The following is a 15,920-nucleotide window of genomic DNA, read 5'->3' on the forward strand; positions in this document are numbered from 1 at the left end:
CATACACCAGAAGTGGTGAATTCAAGAACCACTAAATAAAACTCCAAATAAATATGCTATGATACATGTGACCACTTATCAAAAGGTTAATGCAGTGTTTTGTTCTTTTACGACTTCTTATATACTGACAAAAATGTTTAAAAAAGTACAACAGATCTGGTCAAAAACAGGTGTTCTGGGTGAAACGTACCCATGTACCCACTTTTTTTCTGGTGAAAGAAGAGAGTCTACTCTTTTGGCATGTTCTGTGCTTAGATTGTCACAGAACACCACAGTCTGTGGGTCTTGAAAGATCAGTCAAAATGCTTTACAACCTGTCACGTGTGGGGAGTAGCTGGACCCAAGAGCAGGCAGAGGCAGATGTAAAATGATGAACAGTTTATTGAGGAAAGGTTATGGAGGAGGTCCTGGATGTGTTGGCGGCGTGGAGTGGTGGCAGGCAGTGGACAGAATAGGCGGCTGGCTTGGTGGCAGGAATGACGTGGATCAGGAACACAGGGGTGCTCTGGGAACGAGGAGACAAGAGTTAACAAGGGAAGCGAGGAACAGTGTAGCTTACTTGACATAAGTGGGCCGTGGTACCGCTGGAAGTAGCTGCAATACTTTGGCGAGGATTTCTGGGAACAGGCAGGCTTTTATACCGGTGGTGATGAGGCTGATTGGAGACAGGTGCTGAAAAGAGAGAGGGGAGGGAGGGAGAGAGAGGATGCAAAGCGGCCTCCAGGCTCCAATAATGGAACTGCAGGGCAGTATATGACACAACGCCTTGCAATATGGGGAACTCTGCTTTGAAACCACCCATCAGAATCAGAATCAGAATCATCTTTATTTGCCAAGTATGTCCAAAAAAAACACACAAGGAATTTGTCTCCGGTAGTTGGAGCCGCTCTAGTACGACAACAGACAGTCAATTGACAGAGAACACTTTTGAGACATAGAGACATTGACCAAAAAAAAACAGTCACTGAGCAGTAAAGGTTTGCTAGTTATCTGGTAATGCTGGTAATAATGGTAACATTATTATGATTTTTTATTTATTTTTTGACAATTGTGCAAAAAGATGCAGAGTCCTCTCGCACTTAGAGCAGTTCGAATGACTAATATTGCAATAGTCCAGTGCAATGACCATTGTGCAAAGGGCGCCGAGACTTCAAGGAGTGTATGCGGTTTAAAGTGTCGAGTAGTGCGATAATCTGGGACAATGTTGATTGTGCAAATGTTGCAGATACTCCTCAATCAGTGTGCAAATGGAGCAGATGCTACTCTGGCATGAGTGGCCAGTATTGGTCAACAACAGATATGCAAATAGTGCAGCGTGGAGAGACAACTACAGTGAGTGCACGAGTAATATATAATTGGCCCAACAGAAGTGTGACAACAAACTCAAGTAAAAAAATTGCCAGCCTGTTGTAATGGAATTGTAGGTTAGGTGTTTAAGAAGTTGATTGCAAGAGGGAAGAAGCTGTTTCAATGTCTACTAGTTCTAGTTTGCATTGATCGGTAACGCCTCCATCCAGCCATCCATTTTCTGAGCCGCTTCTCCTCACTAGGGTCGCGGGCGTGCTGGAGCCTATCCCAGCTATCATCGGGCAGGAGGCAGGGTACATCCTGAACTGGTTGCCAGCCAATCGCAGGGCACATACAAACCAGTCGCACTCACATTCACACCTACGGGCAATTTAGAGTTATTATTAACCTATCAATTAACCTACCATGCATGTTTTTGGGATGTGGGAGGAAACCGGAGTGCCCGGAGAAAACCCACGCAGGCACAGGGAGAAGACGCAAACTCCACACAAGCGAGGCCAGGGATTGAACTCCGGTCCTCATAATTGTGAGGCAGACGCTCTAACCAGTCGTCCACCGTTCCACTGCTTTGAAACCAGTTTGCAGTAAATGAGTTAACACTAGTTGAAATCAATCAAGGAATTGTTTGGTCAAAGAGGCCTCAGACGGTTCCTGAAGCTACTATAAAGGTACTATTTATGACGTGAGACAAGAACATGCTTGTTTCCTGGAAACTGAATTTTTTTTTTAATATCCTTAAAGTAATTTTGAGTGCATGTTTTTATATAATAATTCACCACTAAATTTGAGTGTGGTTCATGTGTAACCTTGCCCTCACCTCTCACATAATATCTGTGGATTATAAGTGGAGTCACTGTGCATCCTTCACTCCCCTCCATTCATTGGCAGCATCTTGTCTGCATCACTCTGGGTTCCCAGTGTGCTTTGTTTCCTCCTTTCTGTGCAAAGTCATTCTAAACACCCCACGCTGAACAACTCAACAATTTATCCTCTCCCCCTCCCTCCTGTCACCCGCTCCGTCCCAGATGGACACTTTGAGATGAACGAGGCTCTGGCTGTGGAATCCTGCCAGCATCGAGTCACTGAAGGTTGTGCCTGGATCTCTATTTACCAAAACAACCCACCAGACTATTTATGGGCTGCTATCTTAGAAAAAAAAGCAAACTTTCTGCCTTAATGCTTTTAAAAGCAGCCAACTAGACATGAAAATAGCTTAAAGATCAAAGTACCAAATAAACCGTGCCAGGTTTGAACTCATCATTTGAGGATGCTGCCATGGGCTCGCCTGACTCAGAAAAAGGAGAACGCCTCATAAATTAATATTTTATCCTCTTTTAGGAGTTGTGTGATCATTTTATTGTAAAGAGAGGTGTGCAATCATAAAATCTGAATTCACTAAGCAAGCAATGTTAAAAGATGTTTACAGTAAAACATAAAAACCAAAACACACTCAGTTTTTATTTTAATGAGAAACAACTTACCAAGTCTCTAAGGGACTTTATTCTGTGTTGGGGATGAAACAGTTTACTATTTTCTATTACCTTTACTAGCGTATTTAGCATATCAAAGTAGAAGGCTTTGATTCAGCTTGTTCTATCCAGTCTATGGACCAAAAGCAAAGTGAAAAAGAAGACAAAGAACGTCTGAGAGTTAACAAGATGACTTCAGATGCATATGTTACAGACCCATAGTACTACGATGGATAGCAGAAGGTAGCGCAGATGACCGCAATATTTTTTCACCTAGAAAAGGACTATAACAGAAGTGTGGGTGTAATTTGGTTGCCGATGGAAAATGAATTCAAGATAATTACCCTGCATGCAGAGAAGGCTGTAAAAAAGTCAGAGCGCAGGTGGACAACACGTCAAACCTTTTGACTCGTCTCCATAATCACTGCCCCAAATTGTATTGTCACACCGAGACAATTTAGCTGTCAGTTAAATCACAGTGGGATTAGAGGTCAATATCACGATAAAGTGGCTTTGGTGTCGTCATCAGAATCACACAGTCATCATGAAAATGTAGCAGAATAATTAAACGCCGAGATCTTACAAGTTGCCAAACATTTGCACACATACCAGTATAATGATAAGCTTTAAAATGTGTTTCTTCATTTTATAATATTTCTCTTCATTGGTTGTACATCACTGGCAGGTTCCACACACTGCTCTACTAACTACAGTGGTGTAATAAGTGGCTAAATGATACCAAATCAAAATGAATTTTAATTGGTTGAATTGTTCACAACAAATTATTGATCATTTTTATCATGCATATTCTATTTTTAATGATCATCCATCCATCCATCCATTTTCTGAGCCGCTTCTCCTCACTAGGGTCGCGGGCATGCTGGAGCCTATCCCAGCTATCTTCGGGCGAGAGGCGGGGTACACCCTGAACTGGTCGCCAGCCAATCGCAGGGCACATAGAAACAAACAACCATTCACACCTACAGGCAATTTAGAGTCTTCAATCAACCTACTACGCATGTTTTTGGGATGTGGGAGGAAAGCCGAGTGCCCGGAGAAAACCCATGCAGGCACAGGGAGGACATGCAAACTACACACAGCCGAGGCCGGAATTTGAACCCCAGTCCTCAGAACTGTGAGGCAGACGTGCTAACCAGTCGGCCAACGTGCTGCCTTGCCCCAATCAAAGTCACCAAAATCGCGTTACACCAGCAGTCTACAGTACCTTGTGCCAAGATTTAGACATGGTCTGAGCAGGCAACTTTCTGCCACCAACTTTTCACTCCGCCGGGAGCATCTCCAAGGACACACCCTTGCTGCGCCAGAAGGCCCAGCTCGACACATCTCCAAGGACACACCCTCGCTGCGCCAGAAGGCCCAGCTTGACACAGACCGGTCTGCAAATTGGCAAACACATGCAGCGAGTCTTTCACTTTCACACAAAAATCAGAATCCATCAGCATTTGCGCCTTGCCGCAGATACGCTGTCTACGAAAATAGAGCCCTTTGTCTTATTTTATTGGTTCTCACATGGATGAAAATTCATTTTGGTTTTTGCTGTCTACAATTTCAATTTTTTTATTATGTATTGTATTCAAAATAAAAATGAAATGATTGAATATGCAAATTTTATGTTGTTTCACCGCGACACTGTGTCTGATTTTATGTCAAGAAACATGCTGCCTTGTGGGAGACCAAAGAGAGGAAAATACACCAAAGAAAGAGGAAAAACAGGAAGCACAGTGGACACTTATCAGTACTGGAGAAAGAAAAGACACGCTCGTCATAATGGCATTGCTCACTTGTATTCAGCTGGGGCTACTTACACAGTCAATAGTAACAGATAGTGTTATCTAGACACCTCATTTGCTTCATCTACTTATAAGTAGCGCTTCTCCACAACATAAAACCAGCCTAATGATATACTCAATTGTCTTTTTTTTTTTTTTTTTTACAACAAAAATAAAGTTGCATTAGATGACATCAATACACAACTGTGCAAATAAAATAGCAAGAGAAATATTAGAAGCAAGAAATGTGCAGGGGGTCAATGGGGACGGTATGAAAATGCGTCAAAAAAAAAACATCCAATAAACACATCGCCATGGCAACCCAGATGTAATTTGCCTGGTGAGGAAGAAGGGGAATGATGGAAATTCAGGGAGCGTGATGAAGAGAAGGGAATAGAAAAGCATTTACCATCGCTGCTTGAGTCGAGAGGTGTAATTATGGGAGAGAGAGAGAGAGAGAGACAGAGAGAGAGAGAGAGAAAGAGAGAGAGAGAGAGAAAGCACACACAATGTATTTTTTTGGGGGGGGTTCCCCAAAAGGAGTCATTGTGATCACCGCCTCATCAAAGTGCCACAGTGGTAAATGAGTGGCAGGAATAAAAAGGCAAATGGAGGAAGAAACAAAAGACAAAAAGTAGTCCACTCAGGACACTAAATGAAGGACTAGCAAGAGAAATTTAGTGGGAGTGAAAGAAAAGTAAAAAGGGATGAATACATTTAATGGGGCGCAGAGGAGTGATCGTGTGATTTAAACATGCACGCACATGGCCCATCAGGAAAGAAAGAGGCCAAAAATAGCAGGATTATTGGGGAAAATGGAGCATGTGTGTGACAGGCTCAGAGATATAGAATGTCTGTGTGTGTGGAGTTGATTAGTGCCCCTTGCAATTGACTTGGTGTCCGCCTGTATAAGTGGAGATAAGAGCATGAAGAGGCTACTGACACGGCTGTACAGGAGCAATGGAGTGGAGGAAATAGAGAGAAGGGTCATAAAGACGTGAAAAAATGAAACAAGAAAATGTTGCACTTCATCTTGTGAACATTCCTCGCAGTGCAAACAGAAGACAGGAAGTCCAAAAATTTCCACAGATGGACAGGAAACTTGGGTAATTAAGAGCCAAATTGGGCAGATGACAACAAGGGAATCAAGTGTTAGCACTGAGGAAAATCTGGTCAGCGCTAGATCAACAGGGAACGATGATGATGAGGTTTGAATGTAATCGGTTGAAAATCCTGAGTGGTAGAGAAGGGACCTTTTATGTCAGCCATTTTGAGTTACAGATCATTCATACTCAACAGGGCTCTTGCTCAGACACTTGAAAAATGTCATCCTGAAATGTTTCTCATCCGATTGTGTTAATGTAATAGCAAGGCGACATGCTGAAATATACAGGCTATTTTTAAGCCACATTCGATTCAAAATCAATAGGGTTCTTGCTCTGATTATAAAAATAATGTAGAAATGGTGAAGAGATGACTGGGCAAAAGCACAAATCTCAAATTTGACTTCCGTTAACTTGGCTATTTTGCATTACATATTTTCAAAAATCTCTGATTTAAAAAATAATCTATACAAGTTTGAAGAGCAATGGGGAAGTGCGGTCAGGAAAGTCCACAATGTGATCTTTGAACTCACCTTTCATTGGGCATCATTCAAAATCATCAGAGCTCTTCCTCAGACAATTGAAAAAAAAATACTGAAAACTTTGAATACGTGACAAAGGATTATAGTCCTTGCTTGAAAAAAAAATCCTCCAAAGTGAATTCCAACTAAATTGGAGCAAATATGTCTGTCATCTTGCATTGGACATCATTCAAAATCAGTATACAGAATGTGAGAGGCGAGGAAGGGAAATACAGCAATCTGAGCTTTGAACTCACCTACAGTAACCAGTGGCGCTTTCTGGTACACGTATGTGCAATGTGCGGCATTCCTGGGGGCAGCAATGCCACCCACGCAAAAAAAAAAAAAAAAGATAAATGACAGTACAACAAAACAACAGCTCAACGTAACACAAACCAACAGGTAAGTAAAACACAGATACAACTACTATTACTATGGGACAACAAAAACAGCCTCTAAACTCCGATTGATACATAATCAATGCCAGGAAGTCAGGATCTAGTGGACGGCGGTGGGGCAAAGCGGGGTCTCGCTCAGGGCGTCATTTAAGATAGGGCCACCACTGCACCTAACATAATGTATCTGATATTATTTGAAACTATAGTAGTTGCTTGGGAGGAAAGGGGGGCATTTCCCCCCTTTCTTGCCTCCGAACACTACGACTGAAACCATTTCAGTGTCAGCTCTTTTTCAAAATCAGTTTTGATATTGTGAAAGAAACCAGGAAGGTTTGAAAATCCGTGAGTCCTGACAACAAAATCTGCACCCCATCGACCACTAGCACTTTGGATGACATAAATCAAAGATTCTTACTGTGACTGTCTTGCAAAATAAGACATATAGTAGTTAAGATTCACAACCTGGAGTGCTAAAAGTGCATGTCACAGAGGTAAAATGTCACAAAGCCACAAAGAACAACCCATTTATAACACAAGAATGAAAACATGGCACAGCAGCAGTTTAAAAAAAATTATAATCCATCCATCCATTTTTTGAGCCGCTTCTCCTCACTAGGGTCGCGGGTGTGCTGGAGCCTATCCCAGCTATCATCGGGCAGGAGGCGGGGTACACCCTGAACTGGTTGCCATCCAATCGCAGAAAAATTATAATAATAATCAATAATAAAAGTTTCCATCCTAATTAGTCATTCAGACAAAACATGCAGGCTGAATAATCCCTCGCCAGGATGCGATGGAAAACATATTTGACCATTGAGAAGCTCAATGAAAGCCAAAATCAGGACATGCATGACGGATGAACAGGATGGAGGACAAAAAGACATTATTTTGGAAGCAGTACAGAGGGATGACAAGTTTAAAAATATATATTTTAAAGTAAGGAAAGAGAAGTAGATTGAACACATTTGGAGCCGTGCGTTCAGAAAAGGAAAATCAGCAAAAAAACTAAAAATCAGTCTCTCTTAATTTAGTGCGTCATAATTGTTCACTTCAATCAGTGCTCCCATGAGGTAAATAACACCACTCTTTTTCAACCCAGGTCCATTGAAAGTCAGAGTAACCATCATTCTCATCAATACCAGTAAACAATGACGAGGACCCATGCCACGACTTGCACTAGCACTGCTCTGCCCAACATACAACACACTGTAAAGTACATGTACTTAGATGTCGTAAAACTGTATGATAGCTTAATTATAAGACACACAACTGCCATAGTCTGTCTCGGTTCTGCTTCCATCTTATGCTAGTCCTTTACATTAGTTATTTTCGCAATGATAAATTAACCCTATATAACTATTAATTGGGCGGCTGGTTAGCACATCTGCCTCACAGTTCTAGGGACCAGGGTTCAAATCCCGGCCCCACCTGTGTGCAGTTTGCATGTTCCCCCTGTGCCTGCGTGGGTTTTTTCCGGGTACTTCGGTTTCCTCCCACATCCCAAAGACATGCAGGGTAGGATAATTGAATATACTCTAAATTGCCCATTGGCTAAATGGTTGTTTGTTTCTATGTGCCCTGCAATTGGCCGGCGACCAGTTCAGGGTGTACCCCTGAACTGGTCGCCTCTCGCCCGAAGATGGCTGGGATGGGCTGCAGCACTTCCGCGACCCGAGTGAGGATAAGCGGAACGGTAGATGAATGAATGAATTTACTATTAATTGGTATCTTTAGTAGAATACACAAGAAAATTAGTTCACCGACCACCAAAGGAACCCAATCTAAAAAAAATCAACCTAAACATCTGCAAAAAGATACATTTCCCGTCATGTCATTTAAGGCCCTACCGCACGGACGCAGCTGGAACAGACGTAATTGTCACGCAGTGTGTGGGGTTTTGCCACTATTTTTCATGAGTGGCCGAATTTCACCCACTGGTTTTCCTAGGATTATAAATTTTAATCGCCGATAAACGTGGAATTGCAATTTCGCAGATACAACAACAAATTTAAAATGCAAAAGAGCTTTCACAAAAAAAAAAACCCAAAAAAAACAAACGTTTCCAGGTTTTGAGCGTAAGCGAGACCCAGTCGGCCGGTGGCCCCCACAGCACTACCAAGCTGTACCAATACACTACTATATACAGGATACATACAGTATATTGTGTTTTACAAAAATACTCAACTATATAATTTCCTATGTACCTGTGTCCAGTCTGTGTCGCTAAAAGTTAACAAATAGGGTGATCAATCATTGCCAACAGCCTCCAAAAATATCCACACTTTCTCCTTTATTCTCACTCAATCACTTGGTGTGTGGCGAAGAGTCACTAACTGTAATTTTTTCGGGATTGTCCACTTCAGTTATGTTCGGTCGTATTGCTCAGTGTACAGTGGATCTAGAATTTAAAACGCGCCTCAATTTACCAGTCCAGGGTGTTCTCCAACTGTGGCCCAAAGTCTGCTCAGATAGGCTCTCTGTGACCCTGGACAGGATAAGCAGTAGAAAATGGATGGATTGAAGCTTTTCAATTTTTAGACCACTTTTCAGTCTCTTACAAGTAGGATTCTTCATATTGAAATGCTCACTTTCCCAAATTAGTTAGGGCCTCTGGAACACAACATAAAAACAGGCCATCGCACCAAATATATTAATATTTAATACTTTTGTTTTTGACAGACCTCTTGAAGAACGAGCACACAAGCATTAATCTGTGTGCACAAGTGCACATTCTGCAATTAAAGGTAATGCAATGCAGTGCATGCAAATAGTAACTCTGGACATCCTCCCAAGTACCACCAGAACAATGTGGTCCAACAGATCAGTCACAGTGGAAAAAGACCGCTTGTGGAGCCTATTTCTACACTGTGGTCCTTTCTGTATTTGCTGAGGGAGTGCTTGCTCACCAGTGGGGACAAATTAGCCACATAGGAACACTAAGGAATCATGGGAAATTAATGATCTCCAGGAAGTGAGCTAATGATTCTGCACACACACACACGCACACGCACGAACACACACATGCATGATCGAATAAAGACAAACCAACAGGAGGAGGAGAAGGATGAGGAGGAGGTGGCTAATAAAATGCTATCAATGTAACTTGGATGAGTGATAGTGGTGCTATTACACACACGCACCCACGCACGCACGCACACGCACGCACACACACGCACACACAACAAATGAGGGTACTGCAGATAACAAACAGAAAAGGATTAGTGTGGCTCAATTGTGTTTGCCCAGCTTGTGTGTTGGGTACCTGAACGCACCATTTGATAATTTAGACACATTTAAAGAGAGCAAGGGTGGGGAGACATTTTTCTATCAGTGGCCACTTCACTTTTGTCCTCAGAGAACCATACTAAATGTATTTATTGGGCTTTTTATAAAAGTTCCTCTGAGGTTTTATTTGTTTTTAGAATTGCATATGGAGGGCCGAGTCAATTGCTCTTGTGGTCTGTAAAAGGCCTGTACCATACTGCATGATTTGGTATCGATCCGATACCAAGAAAATCCGGGCCATTGTATAGCCGATATTGATACTAATATTTTTAACAATTAAGGTTGGTGCATCATGAAAATGCTATATCTGAATTAATTAATTATTTTTTTTGAAAACGGACAGGCAGACCAGGTCAATCGAAGATTAGGTTAAAAAAAAAGTTAAATCATTTATGTAAAACGTGATCCATCTTCTTTACTGCTCATCTTGTTCAGGGTCATGGGGAGATGGACCCTATCAGAGCTGACTTTGAGTGAAAGGCGGACAACACCCCGGTCATTCGCAGGGCGCATATAGACAGACAACCATTCACTCTCACATTCACACTGTCACTGAGTGGGACCTGAACCCACGCTGGCTGAACCCAAGTCAATGTAGCCCAACACCATCAGTGACTAAAATATGTCATATATCAATAATAAAATAATTATTAATTCTCATTTGAAACATGAATTAGGTACAATTAAATATCCAATTTCGGAATAAAATTAAAAAAGGTTAAAGGGATCCATAAAATTGTTAATTTTGCCATGTTCAATTGTATTATTTACAATAAAGTAATGAAACTACTTAATTAGATAAATGATGTAAAAAAATGTATTAATAGATTTGAACCAACCTCTCTCTCGCGCTTTCTCCCTATATATATATATATATATATATATATATATATATATATACATACACATATATACACACACACACTGTAAGGTCTCTTACAGGTATGGATACATATCTGAAACTAGTCTTTCCCACACAAGAAGTTGAAATAATTTTTTTTATCATCAAATCATTTCAGTGGCATTTTGAATACATATTTAAGGATTAGGTTTTGACATGTAGGACACACCCGGAATGAGGAACAGTATTTGCTACCATAGGAATGGAGAAGACTAGTTCCTGAACAAAATACAGAATGGCAGTAACCTTACGCTGTCTTGTGTACACCAGTCGGCGCACGTCACTAGAAATTGGCGCTCTCGCCTGACCGCACCCTTGTCTCCTGATTGGCCCAAAGTTTGCCAGGTCCCGTCCCCCAACCTTTGCGGCTCCACCCTCCCCCGGCTCCAGTGCAACCACTCTTGAGCCAAACCTCCTCTTGTCACATCCCTACAATCTTTACCTTTTACCTTTGGGCATTTAAGGAAGCGAGCTAGCTGAAAATGAAGATTTTGGATAAACGAGCAACAAGTCCTCATTTTGGAGACACTGAGTGACGGCACCAGGTCACCTTACACAGAATGACGCACGTTCACTATTAGCTGCTGAAGTTAAGTCTCCCCACCTGTTTAGTTGCCTTTAGTTTTCTCTCTCTCTCTCTCTTTTCCCTTCACGCCTCTTACGTGGCGCGTGCGCGGCCCCGACGAGGCGTGCGCGTGATGGGCTCCCTCATTTGGACCCCGGCCACCCTGCCTGCTTGGAAAATCACTTTTTTACTTTTAAACATCATTTCAGCCGTCGTGAGCAAAAGACACGCAGTGTACTGGAACTCCACCAACACCAGGTAAACTAAAGCTCTGCTTTATAAAAATAAAATAAAAAATCTATTGATATTGTATTACCTTTTAAGGTTTCATCTGCTCTGCACAATCACGGCTGGTCTGCACTTGTACTGTTGCTCAACCACTTACATAATAGCTAAATAAATGAGTCAGTAGAAGGAATCTCTGAAATGCAGCACAATTCTGACTCACCTCCTACTTTCACCTGTGCACTGCCTTTTTTATTTTTTTAATAACCTAACCACAATAATGGATTCTTCATGAATAGCAAGTTGGTTTTGCTCCAGAATGTAGAATGTATTTTTTATTCCCTCAGCTGTCTGCACAAATGGAAAGTGGAGGTTGTGATTGTGTGTGGGGTTGGTGAACCATTAGCAATGCCAAACTTAGTGCACCTTGTGATCCAGGTGCTCCTCTTAAAGATAATTGAAGGGTGCAAGTGGGGGACCTGTTGGCGGAAGTAGGCCTGCTGTTCTGAAAAAAAACAAAAACACTGAGCGCTCATTGCATATGCAGATCAGGCAAAATTGAATGTTGTGGTTTAGTTTCGTGCGTGCACAAGTGGATGCATGGGTTAATCTTCTGCAGTGGAACCACCAATTTGTTTGAATTTGTCCAATAACAAGGTAATGGAAGGAGAAACAGTCCAACTGTTGTCATCTTAAAACCTTTTAACTGTCCTGACAATGTTTTAAGTAATATTTTATCACGATTAACTTTCATGCAAGTGTAAAAAAAAAAAAAGTCCATCTACCCATTTTCTAGAGCGCATACAGTGTCTTCAATAGGGTGATGGGTGACTGGGTCAGCGGCGGGGTACCTGGAATAGTCTCCAGTCAATCGCAGGGCACATATAGTGGGTATTAAATAGTCCATACTAATGCCAGGTTTTTGCGATCTAAAAATTTTTGGGGGGCCAAAATAAATAATTTCAAACTATTTCTGTTATGATCCAATGAAACCAAGGTTGAAGTTTTGGGCCATAATTTCTAAATGTATGTATTGCGCAAACATAGCACTACTCATTATCAAAAGAACAACATACCTACAGTGAAGCATTGCGGTGGCAGCATCATGATTTAGGGCAGTTTGTCTTCAGCTGGAACTGGGGCCTTCGAGTCAAGGTGGAGGGAATTGTGAACAGTTCCAAATTGCAGTCAATGTTAGCACAAAATCTTCAGACTTCTGTTAGGAATAAAAGAAAAGAAAAAGCTGACTAGAACAGCCAAACTTTATTTGGGTTTAATCAGAGGCACTTTAAATTGTGGCAGGTGTGTGCTGACGCCGTTTAACAGGAGTTTGAATGTGATTGTTAATTCTAATAACAGCCACACCCCAGTTATGAGTGTGTGCACACTTGTCTAACCACATTATCCCAGTTATTTTTACTTCCTCTTTCAAATACATCTAAAAAGTCAATTAGGGTTGCAACTAACAATTATTTAATTGATTAATCTGTCGATTCTTTTTTCAATTAATCGATAAATTGGATGAAAACATTTTCTAAATTTCCATCCCTTTATTCAAAAAGATTACATTTCAAATTGACGGTGCAGACAATGCACAAACTGGTTTGGTTTGTACAAATGTCACAAAGTAGTTAAAAATACGTATGTAATTGTTTTCCAAAGTAAAAGCAGATGTTTGCATATGTCTTATTTTGATTAAACACAATGATGAGGTCTGCTCTGGTAATCAGTGAATATATACTGTTGAGAGGCTGAAGATTTGGACAAATTTAAGTTAAACAATGTCTCTAAACAATTAATCGAATGTCAAAGTACTTGTTGGTTAATTTGGTAATTGAACAGTTGTCGGGTAATCCATAAATTGTTGCACCACTAAATTAAATTGAGTTGTACAGGTTTAAGGTCACATTAATGGTGGAAAAAGTTTTGAAATTTGTTATCTTAGCCTCAGAACAGCCACGTGCGTACCGCTTTCATACATTTGAAATGGATGTCGTTCCGGTTCTACGGTTATGACTGGCACCTTTCTGCAGTGGCATTAAAAATCCCCCCCCCCCCCCCCCCCCCCCCCAAAAAAAAAGGGAAAGAAAGAGGCTCAGATGATGGTTTGGTTGAAAGTATATAACCTTTAGGGTGTTTTAATTGTGTGCTTCCATTGTTGTTGAGTTTAGTGTAATTGGTAGAGATGTGTCATTGTGAGGCTTAAGGACCTCTTTGTATCCCTGTGATTCTGACATGAATGGTCGCAGTTTTTTGGCAGGCAGACGGGGCCACACAATCATGGTGCCATTATCGCCATCGTGCAGTCAGCTAGCAACCAACCCCCTGTCGTTCTGGTGGCTCATTCCCAATGACCCTGCTCGCTCCCCGCTCCCTGAGTTAAAAGCAGGGTTCACCATCCATCTCCTCTTCCTCTCTTCACTCTTCATTAACGTTCTATTTACAACCCTCCACCCCTCTTTAGCCGGCTCCTTTACGCCATTTTCATCCTTCACAGCTCCGTCCTGGCCACTGATGGACGTATGAGCTGTGATTAGTTGAGCTTCAATCATTTTTCCCCATATCCTATTTTCAATAAACTGCCAGCCGAGCCCCGGTTGTTCTGAGGCCTGCTGAGGAAGAGTCTGGGTCCTCATCATCTGCATCAGGGAACCACAGAGGGGACATTAGGTCGCAGACCAAGCACATTGGTGCTTAGCATTTCTCTATAATTTATATATGCTATTGAATGTACACTAAAAATGTTTAAAAAATATATATAATCTAAGCTAGAACTATGCTGCATCGTACTGAAAGGTGTCTCTATTTTGGTTTATTTATTCAGCTCCACGATGGGCCAACGATTAGGAACACCTCTCTGAAGTGGTGTAGCATTCTACACCACTTCACATTCCAACATGTCCAGCCACAGTTATACTGTAAATACATGATCTTATGCATTATTAAATCCTAAAATAAAGAATTTCCTATAATGTTGATGACATTTTTCTGGTACATTAAATGTTATTAAAAGTAGTGTTGATAACATACCAAAATTCTGACTGCAATACTATAACTATATAAAGTATCTTTATAAGGATACCATGGCAAAAACTGAAGAGATCAGGAAATGCAGTGGAATCATAGATGGCTCTTTCTATTTTTGTGAATTAAAAAGAATAAGCAGTGGATGATCTTAAATATAATTATTATATATATATATATATATATATATATATACTCTATGATAAAAAATTGACAAAGGCAGTTCAGCTATTTAACAAAACAAAATGATTTGTGCAGCTTAGATGTCTGTTCCACACAGCTCTGTATTTCAAGAATCTTGTATACGACACTAAATGCTAGGTAATAAATCACTGATTTCATGTTGGGCTTCTTTAGACATCAAACTACAGTATTTGAAAATGAACCAACAGCATCGCTGCTGTTTGCAGCCAGGTAGTGCACTATTGGTTCGATTTTATCATCAATCAATTCCACACCATAAACAGAATTGTTTACGATCATTGATTTATCATGCCCATCCTTAATATACAACATGATTTTAAATTGATTACCGGATGCCCAGAGGGACACATTGTAATCAGCTACGACCATCCCATTCTTTTTCTCAGTCCTTGTTTGTTTAATTATTTACTTGGATTTTATTAATAAAATAAGTTATTTCAATTGTAAAGTTGCATTGTCGAGGGAGTTCATGAAAAGTAATTAGCTTTTCACAGAGACCATTTTAGTGGGCAGTATGCATTCTGTAAAGTATAATAGCTCAGTCTTGAAGCTTGAACAATTAAAAAAAGATGCTTTACAGACTTAATATCAAAGGCAGTATTGGAGCACAGAAAACCACTGCGGTCTCTTTAAACACGTGATGTAAGACTTTGGCCGTCACCTTTCCATCACTGTCTGGATTTATGGTTTTAATGAAGCACGGGCAGCCAAGCGGAGACTCTTAAAGTGACGCACGTTCAAGCCCCCCTCCTGATTGAAAAATTGGAGCTCGGAAAAAGTAAGACTCAGCGACGGCTTCTTTCTTTTTTACGATTTAATGAACGAGGTTTACGAGCGTTGTAGATTTTATATAGCCGCCTTTTCGCACGCTGATTGTCCCTTTATTAGAAGAGAGATTATTTTCTGACTTCCTGGAGCAGTTAAAGGTTAGTATAATATTATAAGCACAGTGTTATGGAAGTGGTCCATGATGGTTGTTGGTTCAAACAAGGTGATGAACAAATTCGTCTCCCCTTGACTAACCCTCGTGTCACTTGAACTGCCTCTTGTCTTCAAATCCCCTCCTGCCCAGATCCTGGTCGTAAAGCTTCGGATCAGCAGCTTCCTAATTGGAGACAAAAGTGTTT

General features: G+C 41.0%; 1 protein-coding gene and 1 long non-coding RNA gene across 5 annotated transcripts in view; one reads left to right on the top strand and one right to left on the bottom strand.

Moving 5' to 3' along the window:
• Positions 1 to 363: 363 nt before the first annotated feature.
• On the bottom strand, positions 364 to 12,861 carry LOC133479536 (uncharacterized). Of its 3 annotated transcripts, XR_009788987.1 has the most exons (5): positions 11,657 to 11,782; positions 11,380 to 11,507; positions 4,003 to 4,174; positions 583 to 3,238; positions 364 to 505 (listed from the first exon to the last, which is right to left on the bottom strand). It is a non-coding gene; the product is annotated as an uncharacterized LOC133479536 (long non-coding RNA). The 3 variants fall into 3 exon arrangements; XR_009788986.1 differs by lacking the exons at positions 11,380 to 11,507; positions 11,657 to 11,782 and adding exons at positions 11,992 to 12,070; positions 12,642 to 12,861 and having other exon boundaries at positions 583 to 4,174; XR_009788985.1 differs by having other exon boundaries at positions 583 to 4,174; positions 11,657 to 11,785.
• Positions 11,466 to 15,920, top strand: part of si:dkey-246i14.3 (ephrin A4) — a 46,773-nt gene continuing 42,318 nt past the window's right edge. For both annotated transcript variants that reach the window (XM_061776659.1, XM_061776660.1), the window contains exon 1: positions 11,466 to 11,598. In XM_061776659.1, coding sequence (XP_061632643.1) covers positions 11,474 to 11,598 — 125 coding nt within the window. In that variant the 5' untranslated portion in view covers positions 11,466 to 11,473. The remainder of the gene's footprint in view (positions 11,599 to 15,920) is intronic.

This window comes from Phyllopteryx taeniolatus, chromosome 6 (assembly GCF_024500385.1).
Source record: "Phyllopteryx taeniolatus isolate TA_2022b chromosome 6, UOR_Ptae_1.2, whole genome shotgun sequence".
NCBI classification, from domain to species: Eukaryota; Metazoa; Chordata; class Actinopteri; order Syngnathiformes; family Syngnathidae; genus Phyllopteryx; species Phyllopteryx taeniolatus.